Below are 18111 nucleotides of genomic sequence, written 5' to 3'. Positions count from 1 at the left end.
ATTTTAGTAACACTTATAAAGTTAGAAATTATTTTGAAAGTAATTAGAATATTTTTGTTACCATGGATTAAAAAGCTGTTCTGTTTTATCAGTTATCTTATAGTAAAGCTCATCTTATGCTTGATCATAAACAATGTGATCAAGTATTTTACTGGCCAGAACAAACTGGCTCAATTCTATGGATTTATGACAAATAATACTCACATATATATAATTGACCATTTCTGTATTTGCTCATTTTTATACTCATTCTGTAAACCTAGGCAACATATGGCTAAATTTTGGGATAAATTTGGGATGAATTTTACAATATATAGGTATCTCATAATATTAATCTCATAATACAAAAATTCATCTTTTTTATAAATGTTCATTTAAAACTTCACTAACGCTACTGAAATTCAATTCTAAATTGAGTATTTTAAATGAGAAGTACACAAATACATAGTTTATAAATCCAATGCAAATAAAATACATTAATATAGTAATGTAAAATAAAACATAAGATGCTGAAACTATTACCATGATATTTGATTAGATTTTTAAAAGTAATTACTTCCAAGAAATAAAACCATGCATTCACCAATATTCTGTATTTAAATGAAGAGCTGAAGAATAGAGTTTCAGTTTAAGTTCAGGCTTTTAACCTTGGCATTAAACTTTTAAGGTATAATGTGAGAATGTTTCTAGAGCTCCTCATTTTAATTACTTATAAAAAAGCTTGTTTTTATTTAGCAGCCAGAAGAACTAATTCCATATAAGGTGGATCTTTAAAACACTGCAAAAAAGATGTTAACTGTAATCTGAAAAGTGCTTACTTTACTCAGTTTTTCAATCTGTTTTTCTAGCTCTTCAACACTTGCTGCTTGGTCACCTTCATCCTATACATAATAAAATACAGTATCATTTAACCTGTTTTTAAGATTTATTTTTTTAATCAATCAGCAAATATTTAATGAAAGTCTCCTATATGTAAAGTACTAGGATCGGTACTATGGAAATAAGTAAGACTCAGTTGTTGCTCTTTATAAATAAAATAATCTGGTAGGGAGACAAAACATTAATACTAAAAAATAAAAACCAACAAATAGTAGGAAGCTATAAGAATCTCAAGATAGAGATTAAGAGTCATGGAGTTTGGGGGAAGGTGAGATTTATTCTGGTGGGAATCTATAAAGGCTATATGGAAGAAGTTGTGTTTTTGTTGCTGTTGTTGTTTTTGTTTTAAGAAGTTGTGTTTTAATCAACTATCGAAGAATGGTTAGGAATTGATCAATCAGAGAAAAGAGGGCAGGGCATTTCAGAAAGAGTTTGCCGTACAATGACCTGAAAGGTAGGTACATCAAGAGATAAAGTAGGAGATGAGATAAGGAGTTTAGGGCTAAATTGTAATGGACAATAAATAATATCCTTTGAGGGAGGTTAAACATCATAACTATGCATTACAAAGATTAATCTGATAACAGTTGTAAGATGTTCTGGAGCAGGGAAAGGACTAGAATTAGTAAATCTTGTTAGTAGATTCCTGCAATGATTCAAGAGGGAAGGAGAATGTGGGCCTCATTGGTGTCAAAGAAATAGATATAAGAAAAGCAAGTGGATATAAAGAGATATTACATAATTAGAACTGCTAAGTCCTGACAAGTCCAGGATCTGAGACAGGAAAGGGTGAGGGAGTGAAGAAAAGAGTAAATTATGATGTTAAGGCTTTAAATCTGAGAACTGCAAAAGTATTGGTACCATTAATCAAAAGAGTCATTTTTATTTATTTATTTATTTATTTATTTTTTTTAAAAGAGTCATTTTTAGAGCAAAGAAGGTTAAATTACATTTTGAACACATTGAGTTTTTAGAAGAAAAATAATCTCTACTATATACAGTACTAATTTCAAAAATGGAAAGTACATATAGGACTATATGAATTTTTTCATTCTAGAAAATATATGAAAACCAGCCCCGAATTACATGTTTGAGAGAGAAAGCATGAAGTAATAGAAGGTATATGTGCTTCTTTGAATCTCAGCTGCACGACTTTCACATAGGCAAATCACTTAACTCTTCTAAGACTGTTTTGTTATCTGTAAATTGGTGATAACATTATCTGTAACATGGGATTTTTGTGAGAACTAAGTAAGAACAGATCTGAAAGCAACTAGAATATTTCCTGGCATTTAATACACAAATAAGATTAGTTTCCTTCTTTCTGAAAATTGTACTTTAATGAGAAGATGAAGGTACAGCTTAGGATTAAAAAAACCAGAAACTTATTTTTGATGTTCACTTTCTATAAGCATTTCTACAAAGTACATTGCAACCAAACACTCATGAATAGATATTTCTACACTGGTATGGTTATCACCCCAATAAAAGGAAGTGAAAGGAATATCTCTTTTATCCACGCCTTATTCTAATTTAGTGAACCAAATTACAAAAGCATTTAGGCATATTATTTGCGTTAATAGTAATATGATTTCTATTTGGGATTAAAAGAAACCTACAATCTAAATCTTGATTCTCAAATAGATATTTATGTATCGATAGGATTCTAAACTGATCTTTTGACCAAAGGATAAATCTTTGATAATTTGCTTATGTAAAATGCAATTTAATCAACAAATATTTGAAATAAGATATTGAAATAGCTATGTATCAGCCAAATCAACTGCCATTTCGAAGACTTTTCCTATGATGGAAAAGAAGTAAAATGTCAAAGTTTTATTTAAAGGAGCTTTGGCTAATAGTCCTTATAATTTTAAGAGATATGAAGGAACCCAAAAGACCAGAGAGAAAACAACAAAATTAAGAACACAGAATCCCTGCCATGATTCTCCATAGTTTCTCATCGAAAAGAGAGGGCCATTATATGTCTCTATATGCTAGAGTGTAATTGTCCACATAACTTTACATGCTGAATTGTGAGGTTAAAGCTCACAAAAGTTTCAAAACAAATCTAACTATTAGACTCCATGTGTTCAGGGATTGAAAAATGAGAAGAGGAGACCATGTTTGGGACAAAGGGCTATGACTTAGTCAAGGGCAGTATTTCCTAACTGAAAGAGATCATGTGGGTCTCTGCAATTAATTCTTTAAGGAGTGTAACTACATACATGACCTATCCTTGAATCAAGAGACCAAATCTATTTTTGGAGGAATAATGTGCCTATCTTACCAGTCAGATTCATTAAATAGTTAAAATTTTATTTAATAGGAAATTGAGAAGTAGCTGTCAGTTCTTCATTGTGAAGAATAGCTCTCAAATCATTTAAAGGAAATGCTAATTTGCCTTCTAGGTCCTAAAATATTTATTATTTTTGAAAGCTTTTAAACTGTTTTCTCACACTAATAACAAGCTATACATTTGCCAGGATTTTGATCAATGAACTCTACAATCTAATTAACTCTATAGTTCAACACTCATAAAAAAATAAAGTACCACTTTAAATAATACATCTGGTCTAAGAAACATTAATCATGATTTTTAAATAATTAATAATGATTTTTAATCTCCCTTAAAAGAAAAAAATGTATAGTTTGTTAATATTCCAAGTGAAAAAACAAGTCAGGTGAAACAAATAATTTCTGTAAATAAACTAATTTAGTGGGGTAAGTCCCAGTAGAATATACTGAAAACCTAATACAGAGTTTTAAAATTTATGAGAGTTAACACTTCAAAACAAATTATAACATTAAGTGCTGAAGAGTGATGCTAATTCTATGAAAAGGTGATTAATATTGGTCAGAAAGGTTTAATTCCTGCTATGGAGATAGCTCCACTTTCCAAATGAAGCAGATTGGTTTTAAATGGTATCTTTTGTTTGAGGAGTTACAATTCTGATATCCAAAATATATATACCCTTCTCACTATTTATTGCAGCATGAAAACATATGATCAGTTGGTTTCAACAGTACATTATGAAATAATTAATTCCTGTAAGGAACCTCAATGTCTCTTTTTCAGATTGGTACTCAAAAGAAGTAAAGCTCCTTCTGGTGATTTTTTTTTTTTTTCCTTCCTTCTGGTGATTTTTATAATTTTGGTTTAAAATATAACATGGGGGAGAATTTATGAAAACATTTTGCATGTATGCTAATTTCACTTAAGAGAATTGTATAGCAAATGATCTTAGAAGTTCCTCTACATTATCCAGATTCAGTCAAAATTTTGATTCAGTAATTCATCATTGGTCTTGATTAGATATTATTTTCATACATTCCATCAATAAATTCATCCCTTGAAGTCTTCTATCCTTATTTCTCCAGCAGTACTTAGTTGATGCAGGAAAGGAAAAGAATTCTACATTTCATTAGCATGGAAGGCAGAAGGAATGATTGACAGTATATTGTGTTTTGAGTACCATTCTGCAGGCTAATCAGTACATCTAGCGTTCTTTTCTGGTAAAAAAGTGAACTTCAACCTTTATCTCCCTTTTATATATGTCTATTTCTGTGGTTTATGGTAGCTTCCCTTAAATACACACATATACACACACGCACACATGCACACACACACCCCATACACCCCTCAATGACCTTGCCTTCTTCCCTGTAGCCTACTCTTCAAAGCTGGCCCTTCTACTTTGATTGAATCCCCTCCAAAATCTTTATGGACCTAATACCATTAATTATTCTTTTCATCTCTTTAATCTTCAACCCTCTCTCTTATTTTATTTAGTCCTTTCAACCAAAAATCATCTCATGTCTTTCACATCTGAAAAGTTCTTGGTTTTTGCCAACCTCGAGGAACTATATCCTTTCTTCTGAGGCACAATGCTTAAAGCAGTCATTTTCACTTTCTCACTTTCTGTTTTTCTCATCCATAGCCTGGATTCCACTCCCAACCCCCTAATGAAACTGTGTTGGCACTGGTTACCAATGAATGAGTCTATGTTGCCAAATTCAGTGAACACTTTCCGTCTTTATCACTTTAGATTCCTGCTGCCTTAATACTGTTTATCACTGTCTCCTTTTTGAAAGGTTTGATCTTCTTGATTTTGATTACTACATGAGTAGAAAAGAGTTAACACTGAAGGTCTGACTGCTATACTTTGAAAGGCCTGCTCACAACGTTGGCCCTTGGTGTCTGGGAACTTGGATTTCGAAGGGTTTCCTTCATTCTTGTAAGAGTGGCTCACTAAACTGTGCTAACAATGTGGTTCATACTTTTCTTCTGGGAGTCTGAAATTTTGGCACATGGTATGTAGGAGGTGCTCATGTGACCAGCCCCCAGTAAAAACTCTGGGCACTAAGTATCTAATTTTACATTTTACACATGTCACAATTTATTGCTGGAAGAAATAAACCCATTCTGTTTCACTTCCCTAGGAAAAGACTCTTTAGAATGTTGAGCCTGGTTTCCTCTGGTTTTCGGCCCATAGGCATTTTCTGGTTGTGCTTTGTTTCCTTTTGCTCTAAAAATTCATAGGCACAGTATGATTAGATTATGAGTTCTGTAAGTCTCCTACTAAGTCACTGGCTCTGGAGGGGATTTTGGGGATCCCTGACAACTATAGAAATCTCCTACCTCCTTGACTATTTCTTTTTCAGCAAAAAACCTTGTGAGCTCTTAAATACTTATTGCAAATATTCCTCAGTGAGAGTGTAAATTGAGAAGAGACTTTCAGTGTCTTATTTATTTTTTATCAAAAGTGCCCAAAGCTAGGCACATAATAAATTGCTATTTAAGAAATATACCAATCTCACTAAACCTTTTAAGGCACGAAGGATTGTACAAATGTAAGATATTATGTTACTAGAATAAAAGAGAATACCTGAAATTAAGAATCTGAATAGTTCTCTGGAGAATGCTCAAATCATTATGTAAAACCTTCACTTTTTTACTCAATACAAGCACTTCCATGTGTAGGCACTGTATTCAATTTCAATATCTACCTAATTATCACAAAAACTTTATGAGGTGAATATTATGACAATGAGTTCTCATATGAAGAAACTGAGGCAAATCACTGTCAAAATGGAATTTAAACACAAATCCATTTGACTCCAGATTTTGTGATTTTTCAATATGTTATGCAGTCTTAGCTAAGTTTAAAATCAACCTAAATTTGATTACCTCATCTTCACAAATATCAGTCTTCTTTCCTTTTTTGTCTTCTTTATCTTCTTCATCCTCATCATCTTCATCAGCTTGGTCATCACTATCATCATCATCATCATCATCAAAATCACTGTCTCCTCCCTTCCTTCTTCGTTTGCGTCCTGGTGTAGGTGTGCCCAGTGGATGCTGTTCCTCTCCCAGATCAATGCCACCTGAAGTGTCTCTTTTGCCTGTTTTCTTAGCATGAATGATTCTGAGTCTTTAAATATGAAAAAAATGATGATATGGTAAAGTCTTCCCTCTGTACTTTTTAAAGAGTGTAACAGTTTTTAAAAAGATTTTATTTGAGAGAGAGAGTGAGAGAATGAGAATGAGCCAAGGGGTAGGGGGAACTCGATCCCAAGTCCCTGGAATCATGACCTGAGCTGAAGGCAGATGCTTAACCACCTGAGCCATCCAGGTACCCCTTGTTTTGTTTTTTTTTTAAGAGACAGAGAGATCAAGAGTGTGCGCATGATAGGGGGGAGGTGGGCAGAGGGAGAGAGAGAAAGAGAAAATCTCAAGCAGGCTCCATTCCCAGCACATAGGCCAACCTGGGTCTTGATTTCATGACCCTCAGATCATGACCTGATCTGAAATCAAGAGCTGGATGCTTAACTGACTGAGCCACCCAGGCTTCCCAAAGACCACAACATGAGTTTTAAGCAAAAATACCTTACCATATTTTTGTTAGTAAGGAATAAATCAATGTCAATAAAAATTAGAATTAAGGAAATTTAACAAACATGTTTCCAGAAATTACAGAATATATTAACTTTTAAGAATTATTCAGGATATCTCTTTGGAATTAGAACACATTAAAAAAAATAAAACTTAGAAGGCTGTAAAGACAACTCTAGCAATGGCCAAGTGATACTTCCTGATCTCATGCTATCAGACTGAATAAATTTCAATTCAAATTACCATAAAGAAGCTATCCTCTTAACATAGAAGTTGAATAATTTCAGCATTGTATTTCCTGGCAGGAAGCTAATTAAGTTTTAATGCTGAATACATTTGGATATGTTAGACCTTCTGTAAAGCAAACTTTAATTAGAAAGCAATTAAAAAAAGTGGTAGTTCCAAACAGATCCTGTTTGTGACAAAAGTAACCTGATAGCAACAACAATCTTAGAAAATGTGATTGACTTCTTTGAAATAAAGAAGACAAATGGACCGTCTTCTAAGTTTTAAGAATATGAGCTCAATGAATCTCATTATATCTTTTGTCCACTGCAAATTCTGACCCTGAGTTTCATTAATTTCATATCTCATCTTTATTAAGATTTACCTTTTCTAATTCTAAGACAAAATAAAGTTGAAATTCTATCTTTGCAATTTGTATGTTTTACAGGGGAACTTGTACAAAGGAAAAATAGTAAACTAATTCTAATAAAACAGGACTTACTTGCGAAGTTTACCTTCTACTACCCATTTATCTCTCCTCAAGTTTGACATATAATCAATGTTCTTATCAATTTCACTGTCAATGCAAAAATGAAAAGACATAAGTTAATCCATTATGAAATACATTAATTTGGTAATAAACTGATACAGTTTCTGGTAAGTAAAAATAATGATTGCCTATGAATAGCAAAAACAATTGAAGATTATTTTAATATATTATCGTATCCTTATAGATATATAGAAAACTTAAAATATCCAGTAATGGCAGAAATGCTCAGATCCAAAATATTTGGATTGATCCTTTTCCTACAAAGGTAAAGGACTAAAAGTAACGTATTTAAAATCTGTAAAATAATAAATAGGAAGAATAAGATGAATGTGGATTTGCTCACCAAATCTTGAAATACTAAATTGGAAAACTTACTTTGACTCTTAAATGAGATTGAGTACTTTTGAGAAAGTACAAATTAATAAATTAAATTAACTAAAAATATTTAGGTTGCATTAGCACATAATAAAATAAAAAATAGCTGGATAACTCTAGGAATGGCTACTAAGGAAAATCAGGTAGTCATGTCATTGAAAGATGTCAAATAAAGAAAAGTTCTGGATTCTTTCATTTGTGGCACTAGAGCAAAAAAAAACAGCATTTTTACAGTCAGTGTATAAATAACAAAATTATTGTATAAACAAAACAAGTTACAAAGACTATATTGTATGATCCAAATTTTTGTTTCAATAGACTGCAAAGAAATACACAAAAATATTAGCAGTAGTCACCTCTGAATGGTGAGATCAAATAGATTTTTTTTTGTGTTAGTCTGTTACTCCAAAATTTTCTATCACAAATTTGTATTATTTTGTGATTAGACAAATTTAAAACAGAAAACAGTCACCAGAGGAGTCTGGTATATGCTTACCTCACCACACTCTTACTGCATGCTAGTTCATTGATCAGGAAAGCCAAGACTGAAGCTTTCTGGGCTGGAGTATGAGCCTGAAAAGCTTTGGTTTTCAGGCTTTCAGTAAGCTCGGTTTGTCCGCAATGGGCTTCCATAAAAATCTGCAAAATCTCGGAAACATTGTCTCGATTCACACCAACATTCAGCAAATGTTCTCCAAGAGCTGTTTTGGCCTATAAAAGTTTGACATTTTTACCAGTGTTGATTATAACCGTTCACAATAAGATTTTAAAATATGGATATTACATATGACCTAGATATTACTAACAAGGACTTAATTCACATTTTTTGATGGAGCGGAGATGAAAAATATACAACAGATAATAGCCAAGTATTTAAGTACTTGTAATCCTTCTAATCCTTCTCTAAACCCTTGGTTAAAAGGTAGAGAGGGAGAATAGTATGTAAACTCATGGGTATAAATAGTCTTTCACACCTTCTTTGACTATAGGAACCATCCTAAGCTTTTCCAGGCTTTATCTAGATGTTCTATCAATAGTGGTATTTAGGCTCTCACTATTGTGTTCTGGCTCTCTGGTGTCATGGGTTCTACTGCCTGATACACTGAATGAATAGGGAGATGGAAGAGAAAGTAACAAATGCATCTGGAAGCCTCTCACTCTACAATATTGCCTACAGCAAAGCTGACCAAAATGTGTATCTTAGTTGAAATTAAGATAAATTTGAACTTATTGGGTATCCACTGAACAGTACAGAGTCTTAATGTGCTGGTCTATAAGTTCTTTGATTAGCCTCAGTTATTCATAGTGATTTAGAGACAACGCAGTATAATTTCAGAAGGCACATGTGAGTTCTAATTGCTTTATGAATTATGAATTGTTTTGTCTAATATCACATGTGTATTTCCTTAACTCAACTTGGTTTTTGCTGACAGATAAAAAAGGAGCAATTTGGGAATGATCTATATTCCTTAGGCTTTATGAACCAGGTTTTTCTAGGTATGTATCAATTTACCCTGAAGCAAATCTACATTTAACTTTGTGAGACGCGTAGAAAAAAAATGGATCAGTCTATGCAGTCTTCTGCTAATACGCTAAAACCAGCTAACAATGCACTGATAGTAGAAATTAAAAAAAATTACATATATATATATATATTTTTTACCTTGTATCCTGTAATTAGACCTGGATCACATACAGCAGCTGAGAGGAGCCTCACAAGCAAGTCTTGTACTTCACCCATGCTGTCCCCTATATTTAGCAATCCCTCTTGAAGAACACTCAGGTTTGGAACATCAATATTCACATCAAAGCCCAAAACTTTACCAAAGTTTCGTAAGAACTGCACCACCATGAGACAGTCTGAAAATGTACTTCCAGAGAGAACAAGTCCTGGAATACGAGGCAACTCTGGCAAAGGCTAAAAATAAATTAAAATAATAAATAAATAAATTTAAAGCCATGATTTCATATCTTCTGAAGTAAAATAAGTTGCTATCTTTCTTTTTTTGTGCATCATACCAGTGATTTTCTCTCTGGAGTATAAATTTCCTGAGGGCATTTCTACAATCCCTTGATATTAAGTACAGACAGGCTCTTGAGTGCAAGTAACCAACAATACATTTTGGTTGAACCCAACTTGAACTTAGATTTTTTGCAAAAAAACCCCACTAATTTTAACTAACATATTGATAAACATTGGTTTATACACCTGGAGCAAAAATTAGGTAACATAAGAAACATTTCAAAAGTATCTTCCGGTGAACATACTTAGTAGAGTACTGATTTCTTGTACTGGTGGAGACTGATTTTCTATTACATTTCACACTACTTTGGGAGCTCAGAAACTAACAGTTTGTATCTGTGGGCTGTATGGTTGGGCGTGGTAGCCTTTTTGGCTAATGAATATGAATAAATAAGTGGTCCACATAATCAGAACCCATGACCCTATCAAGAACTCAGTTATACTGTGACAGTCTAGGGTTCCTAAATGTAGTGAAACATTAACACTGAATTTCAATATTAAAAGTGAAAAGCTACCTCCTTTGCTCCTTCTCCAATATGTTTACATTTTAACATTTTAATGACTATAGTACTAGTTGTCATAAACATTTAAAAAATTAAATAGGTAATCTAAATTCAAAACATTTTTGTATATGAATGATATTCAATAAGTGTATCTTAACTTTTGAGTGGAAAAAATATGACGTCAATACTTCTATTTCTCTGAATTTGTCTTGTTCAAAAATGGTCCCCTACCCTTCATTTACTGAAATAATGAATCAAATATTTCTACTAATATTGAATGGAAACACAGAAATATGGATAATAGCGGACACCATACAAATCTTTTACGTTCCATTTGACAACCAATTAAATGGTTTTAATTTAATTCAGAGACTTTTCCTGAACCCTATCATACACATACATGTCCATTCTAGAAATGCATATAACAAAGCTAACAAAATGAACACACATTTGATAAAATGCATATAGATTTAAATACAAATAAAGGATGCAAGGAGATAATGCTCATTTAGGATTAAAAATATTTATTCACTATAAAACTTATTAAATGTGTTAGTAACAAACATATATACCCATTCTGGGCTTAGGAAATTTTAAACATCTAATTGACTAAAACTAGTATGCATACTTTCTTTTTTAAAGCATTTATGCTAAGTAAATAAATAGAATATTAATATAGTTAAATCCTCACTGGAGTATTAAAAGTTTGCTTTAAGTACTTCAGAAGAGAGCTTACACAGATTAAGAGAAAATCATTATTTGTATATTAGATGAATATGACTTATCAGTAAATATAGATGCTGCTAATCAAGTATAATAATGTATTACTGAGACAGTATTATAGAGATAATATGCAGTATTGATATAATTTTTTAGGAATGCCATCTTCTTAGGTAGAGTCAAACATAATAACAGATTTTTACTCATAAGTATATGAAATCATGCCAGACATCAATAGTAATTGGTCTTCCAAATTTCTTTTATATATTTTAGCCACATTACATGTCTGTGAAGCCTGATGGAATAGAAAACACATATTAGGTACTTTCATTGGATATACTTCTTGGCTTCAAGATGATAAACAGTGTGGACTCTGGAATTTAACAAACTAGAGACTGAATCCAAGTTGCCACTTATTAGCAGTGCAATCTTGGGCAAGTTACTTAACCTCTTTGTGTCTCAGTTTTCCCCATCTGTAAATGGGCATAAATACCAGTTCCACAAGACTGTGATGAGGATTAAATGAGAGAATTCATCTGGGGCACTTGACATAGTGCCTGGTATGTAGTAAAAATATTTAATAAAAGTTAGCTACAATTACAAAGCATTGAAGGAGGTTATAGATTATAAATCTTCACTTATTTAAATTATCTATGGGCATGTGGTGAGGAGTTAGAGCTTTCTATACCTAAATGGGTTAACATTTAGAAATCCTATCCACTTCTCTAATTCATCTTTGTAGATTTCTTCAGTATTTCTACTTCAATTTAAAAATGTTTACATGGGGCACCTGGGTGGCTCAGTTGGTTAAATGTCTGCCTTAGGCTCAGGTCGTGATCCCGGGGTCCTGGGATCGAGCCCTGTATTGGGATCCCTGCCCAATGAGGAGTCTGCTTCTCTCTGCCCCTCAGAATCTCCCTGCTTGCGTGCATGCTCTCTCTCTCTTAAATAAATAAGTAAATAAAATCTTTAAAAAAAAAAAGGTTTGGAATGCTCTACTTACATATTAGGAAGTGCCATTATTGGCATAGGAGCTCTAGAGAGGTTTACTGGTGGCTAGTCAGGAAAGGCAGATTGACCTTGACTTGGAAACCCACTGCTCTAGTTAAAAATAAAAGGCTTTCATAGTGGCAACTCTGGCAAAGGAATCAGGTGAGATACAGGAAAAATTACACTTATTAATGAAATGTTTCTCATGATAAATTACCTTTTGGTCTGCTAAGCACATATCTTCATTAGGCTTCTTTAGTTCCTTTGCCATTTCTAATTCTAATCTTCGTTGCTCTAGTTTACGTTCTTTATTTAATCTTTTCTCATCACGTTTTTCTTGCTTCAACCGTTCTTTTTCCTTAAAAAGAAAACCATGTCCAACAGTTTCTTTAATAATTGTATGTGTTTGAAAAAACCTCTGGTTAAAAATTTAAAAAGTTATCAGAGGGTTATTATTTCCATGAACAGAATTTTCTCAGGAGATTTAGGAATAGATTTGGAACTACGTAGAAACAATGACTTATTTTCACCCTGCGAGTTTCAAAATAATTTTATTACTATGTGTATGTGTGTGTTTGCATTGTCAATATTAGATTCAATTGAGATTATTCCATTATTCAAATTTTATTCATATTGTAACCTTCCCCAGGTTACAGCATGAGAATAAAATACTTACTAATAAAAGCAGATATATAAAATGCATATGGTAATTAAATATTTATAAAATACAGTTAGCTAGTATTAACACAAATTTTTGTGTAGCTCCCTGAAGCAAGGGAGGATTTACAGTATGAAAGTAGAAACAACACGCTTGAATTTGCAAAAGCAGTTCTAAGATAGCAACTGTGACAAAATCAAAATATTTAGCACTACAAACAACATCTAAGAGAACGTAAAATGGATTCTGAAGGCAATTCCAAAAGCATTAAAAAAATATTTTCAGTGGCAGCAACATGGAAATAATCGTCCTGTCTCCCTGTTGTAGGGGACAACATTCTGTTGGAAGAAGTCAAGAGATTCTCTACGATAATATTAGTGTCATTACTTTATTGCCATATTTCAAATACGATTCTTAGATGAGAAATAACAGTGGAATCATTAGGCAGGCAGTTCTAGTCTATTACATCACACATTTGACACATTAATGATGGGTTTACTTTTGTAAGGCTAGTCATATCTCTTCCTTGATTAAAAAATCTTTCAATTTTCTTTATTTTTATTAAAATAAAATAACTTCTTCTGAATTCTAAACTTTCTTTTTTGCTTCAATCTTATCTTCCATTTTTGTATTCTATGTAGATTTAGTCAAATTATTTGCAATTTCTGATGATCATCATGCTTTCTAACCTCCTTACATTGGTGCACTCTAATCAGGAAGATCATTACTCCCATCTAGTGGATTTTAATCCTCTATAAACACTACCATCTCCACCCTAGTACCAATTTCTCTTAATTCTCATAGCTCTAATCTATAATTTTAGCATTGCATTTATTGCTTCCTGTACTATATTAGCATTTTTGCCCATATTCTAGCTATCTCTGTTTCAATTACCATGGCTAAACACATTGACTGCTGTGGGAAGGCATGCTGTGGGAAGACATGCCATGTCCCAAGGCATGGGACACAAGAGTGGGAGAGGATATTCCAGGCAGAGTAGAGAAAGTGCAATGTATTTGAAAAATTGCTAGTAGTTTCAAGAGTAGAGTGTAGGCTGCTGGTTGAATATTGCTGATATTATGAAAGAGCCAGAGGCCAGGTCATGAAAGCCTTTTTAGATGATATGCTCAAGTCATTATTCATATTTATACTGTCTCTAAATTTTGGGGTTATTGATTCATACAGACATTTGGGAGGAAAATGATTCAGAAGCTATCTTGTAAGATTACTGACAACAAAAAAGTACTATAATTAATCTTATTGGTTATAAACTAAAAACAGTTTCTGAGGGTCTGATGACATAAAATATACAAAATTAACATGCAACACTCGCACAATGCATTATAGATTTTTAATTCAAATTATCATTGGTAGAACATGTTTTTTTTCCAGAATTGGATTATTAATTTATAAACACATGGCTATTGCTCTAAGAATTTTTCCAAAGAGAAAACATTTTGGTCACTGATCAGAATAATGAGTTACAATCCCCAACAGAAAAGACCAATGTCTTCTATAGGTTTCAAAGTAGCTGGTATAAATTTTTCTACCATATAGGCCTAACCCAGAATTCTTAACAATGTTCATAATAATAATTGCAAAAATAAATTCACTAGAAACGGTTGAAAATGGTTACCATTTCTTTTCCAAAAAGAGAGGGCATGTGTGACACTAATGCTCTCTTCACTGTGCCAACTTTACATTGATGGCAATGTGGGGGTACATAACACTGCAGTGATATGCAGACAATGAGTTAGACTGCATTTATGTCATGAGGTAAATATGGCATATATTCTTGTATATCATTTTCAGTTAGTGATAGGCAATATGTTTTCCAGTTAAAAGCATGGCTCTGGTATGGCATGGAAAGTAAAATGACATCACTTTTTAGGACAAAATGGAGATTTCCAAGAAATTTTAGAAATTTATAGGAACTTTATGACTTCAAGGCATACTTCCATTAGAGATATGTAAAAGGAAACATGAAATCTCTAAATGTAGTAAATTTGCTGAATTTATTCGTTATTGATTAAATGAACTTCAATGAATTATATAAGACAACTCTGAAAGAACTAGAGCTTCTGGGTCCCCTCAACAATCAACTAATATTTAAAATGGTATATAAAGACAGTCACAATCTAGCCCTACACAAGTTTTGGGCCCATATCTCATGATTCTCAGTTCATTTCCCATGTTCTAATCACATTGTGTGATACACCTGTGTTGAGAAGACAGTGTGATCAGTTTGAGTCATTGCTTGGATGATGAAGATGATGAAAAAGGACAAAGATGAGGATGGGGAGAAAGAGGAGGAGAAAGACAAGGAGAAAAGCAACAAAACCAATTTTAAAAAATATTTATTAATTACTTATTTATTGTACTATGGGACAATTATTTGTCTAAAGTTGATCTCTTCCACTTTAGTGTAAGCTTCTAAAGGTCAGAGGAATACACATATTCACCTGTTTCTTTATGGACCTATTCAATTCCCAGCAATACAATTTGCCAAACACTTCAAGGAAGTTTTATTTTTTTTTTTTAAGATTTTATTTATTTATTCATGAGACACACAGAGATAGAGAGAAAGAGGCAGAGACCCAGGCAGAGGGAGAAGCAAGCTTCATGCAGGGAGCCCGATGTGGGACTTGATCCCGGGACTCTAGGACCACATCCTGGGCTAAAGGCAGGCACTAAACCGCTGAGCCACCCAGGCGTTCTATTCAAGGAAGTTTTAAACGATTTTATCTTTCTTCCTATCAACTTATATCAGTTCAACTTTCCTCTTCCACTGGTCTCAATGTTGTTCTTATTACCAACTGTAACAGCTGTCATATGTCTTTAACAGAAATATTTGGGGTAGCATATAAAAATTATTTAAGCATTTATTAATTTGCTGACTAATTCCACATAAATATTCCATATAAATATCGATATTCCATATAAATATCGATAGGTTAACACTTGTAAACTAGTCATTAAACATATTCGATAGCCGATTTTTTTCTCACTTATTATATTTCATTCTGTGGACAAATGTAACTGATGTCTTCTCTTTTCAATTACACTCAAACCTTGTAGCCAAAAGCAGAATTTAATACATTTATTAATAATATGCAAGTTATATTTGGGAATTTAAAAATATCCAAGCCATATTTCTCACATCTACTCCAACATTATTAATTTCTTAATCATTTTAATTGCAAATATTATGATTTGATGTGCCTGAAAATACCTTCCCCATATCAAAATTATTATTATTTTTAAAAAATTTTATTTATTCATGAGAGACATAGAGAGAGAGAGGCAGAGAACAGGTGGAGGGAGAAGCAGGTTCCCTGCATGGAGCCTGACATGGGACTTGATCCCAGGACTCTCAGATCACGCCCTGAGCCGAAGGCAGATATTCAACCACTGAGCCACCGAGGCGTCCCCCCATATCAAAATTAAATAGACTTATTATCTGATAATTTTTTCCAGAAACTAAAGTTTAAAGTGGCAGTGCTCTTTTAGGCCAAATTTGACGATGTTTAAACTTGTGTAGTATTCTAACTCTTTTAGACTTGGTATACAGTTTGAAAGAGCAGTATTTACCATCTTTTACCTAAGCCTTTTCTTGACCAATTAAGTTACCGTGCTTGACCCTATGCTTAATTTCTATAATATTATGTTTTTAATAAGAAAGATGGAGAGAGAGTATGTGCTCACATGCATGAGCAGGGGAGGGACAGAAGAAGAGAGAGAGAATAGGCTCTGGGCTGAGTGTGGAGCCGATGCTGAGCTCAATCTCATGACTCCGAGATCATGACCGAAGCTGAAACCAAGAGTTGGAAGCCCAATCTACTGAGCAATCCAAGCACCTCTATTATATTATGGTTTGTTACTATGTCAAATATTAGGATTTTACAATGGAACTTTTTGGTTTTGCAAGGTCAATTCACAAGAAACTTCTGATATACCAGAGAAGAATTATGAAACCTATCATGATATGGAAGGAATGTTAAAATATATTTTACAATATTAACATTGGTTAAATTTCAGGGTAATAACTTAAATTGCCTACAAATGAATAAAATATAGCTCTTGACTATATTCTAGGTTGACTATCAATAATGACAAGCAATTAGCGTGCTTTCTCTTAATTTTTTTTGCTTTCATCCCTCCATCCCCTCCAGTTTTCTAGATGTAGAAATTCTTGAAGCAAATGAATTCTCAGAATATGTCATTTATAATAAAATATTTTTTAATCATTGTAATTATAGCAATGGAATTTTCTATATCAAAATATTACTAATATTTTAGTTAAGTCATTTACATTTCATTTCAAAGTTGAAATACCTTTTGATAGCAAAGGCATTAAATTTAGATTATCCTAAACAGTGAAAAATACATAGGGTGAAAATTTCAAAACTAGTTTTTACTCACATAAAAAGATTGCTTTAGGGACTCTCAAGGCATAAATGACAGTATTTCCAGAAATCTACAGCATAATAATAAATGTATGAAATAAATTTATTCTATTTTAGAATCTCAGAAGTTTAAAAACCAAACAATGAATGTGGTAAAATGACCTGTTACTGTAAACTTTTACAACTTATCAGACTGCAAAACAAGACATTTTTAAGAGACCATGGTGCAAAGATGCCTACTCTTTTTTTGCTTTTTATGACTACTGGGTCTCTTAGGTGTTTGTTCTGTGCATTATTAGGAGAATACATTTCTTTTGACAGCAACTTGTACTTATTAAATTTCAAAGACATAAATATAATTTAAGAGACACAGGTTTACCTCAGGATGTAGGAAGAATACAAGTATAAATAAGATTAATAATATAAGTATTTATAGAAGACAGATATAAAGATTAAAAGTAATAGTGTTTTATGGTAACCCTAAATATGAGTAGAACAATCAAGGTAATTTTTTTTAAAGGGACTACCTTTACATTCAAAATATGAAAACTAAGTTTAAGCAAACAAAAAATTATGAACCACATGACTGAAGAGAGATCCTTACATTTTATATTTTTTATTTTATTTTTTTACATTTTATATTTTAATAAAAAGTTTAATAGGTATAATGTATAAAAAAAAAAACCTCCCAGTTATTGTATTTTCTTAAAATCTTCCAAAGTGTTACATAGGTCTGTATAATTCTGTATCTAAATACTATGTAGAATAGTTACTGTTATATGTCTCTTAAATTAAAATTGTTAATAATTCTTTTTTTTAATTGTTAATAAATCTTGAGTCAGATAATTGAAGATTTTAATATACCTAAATTAAGTTGATAATAATC

General features: G+C 32.4%; 1 protein-coding gene across 23 annotated transcripts in view; it reads right to left on the bottom strand.

The window, feature by feature from the left end:
* Positions 1-18111, bottom strand: part of BAZ2B (bromodomain adjacent to zinc finger domain 2B) — a 294178-nt gene that overhangs the window by 38311 nt on the left and 237756 nt on the right. For all 23 annotated transcript variants that reach the window (XM_077883356.1, XM_077883357.1, XM_077883359.1 and 20 more), the window contains 6 exons: positions 12379-12519; positions 9589-9843; positions 8422-8636; positions 7503-7577; positions 6071-6314; positions 819-881 (listed from right to left, as the gene is read on the bottom strand). In XM_077883356.1, coding sequence (XP_077739482.1) covers positions 819-881; positions 6071-6314; positions 7503-7577; positions 8422-8636; positions 9589-9843; positions 12379-12519 — 993 coding nt within the window. The remainder of the gene's footprint in view (positions 1-818; positions 882-6070; positions 6315-7502; positions 7578-8421; positions 8637-9588; positions 9844-12378; positions 12520-18111) is intronic.

This window comes from Canis aureus, chromosome 34 (genome assembly GCF_053574225.1).
Source record: "Canis aureus isolate CA01 chromosome 34, VMU_Caureus_v.1.0, whole genome shotgun sequence".
Taxonomy (NCBI): Eukaryota; Metazoa; Chordata; class Mammalia; order Carnivora; family Canidae; genus Canis; species Canis aureus.
This window is presented reverse-complemented; position numbering and strand designations above follow the sequence as displayed.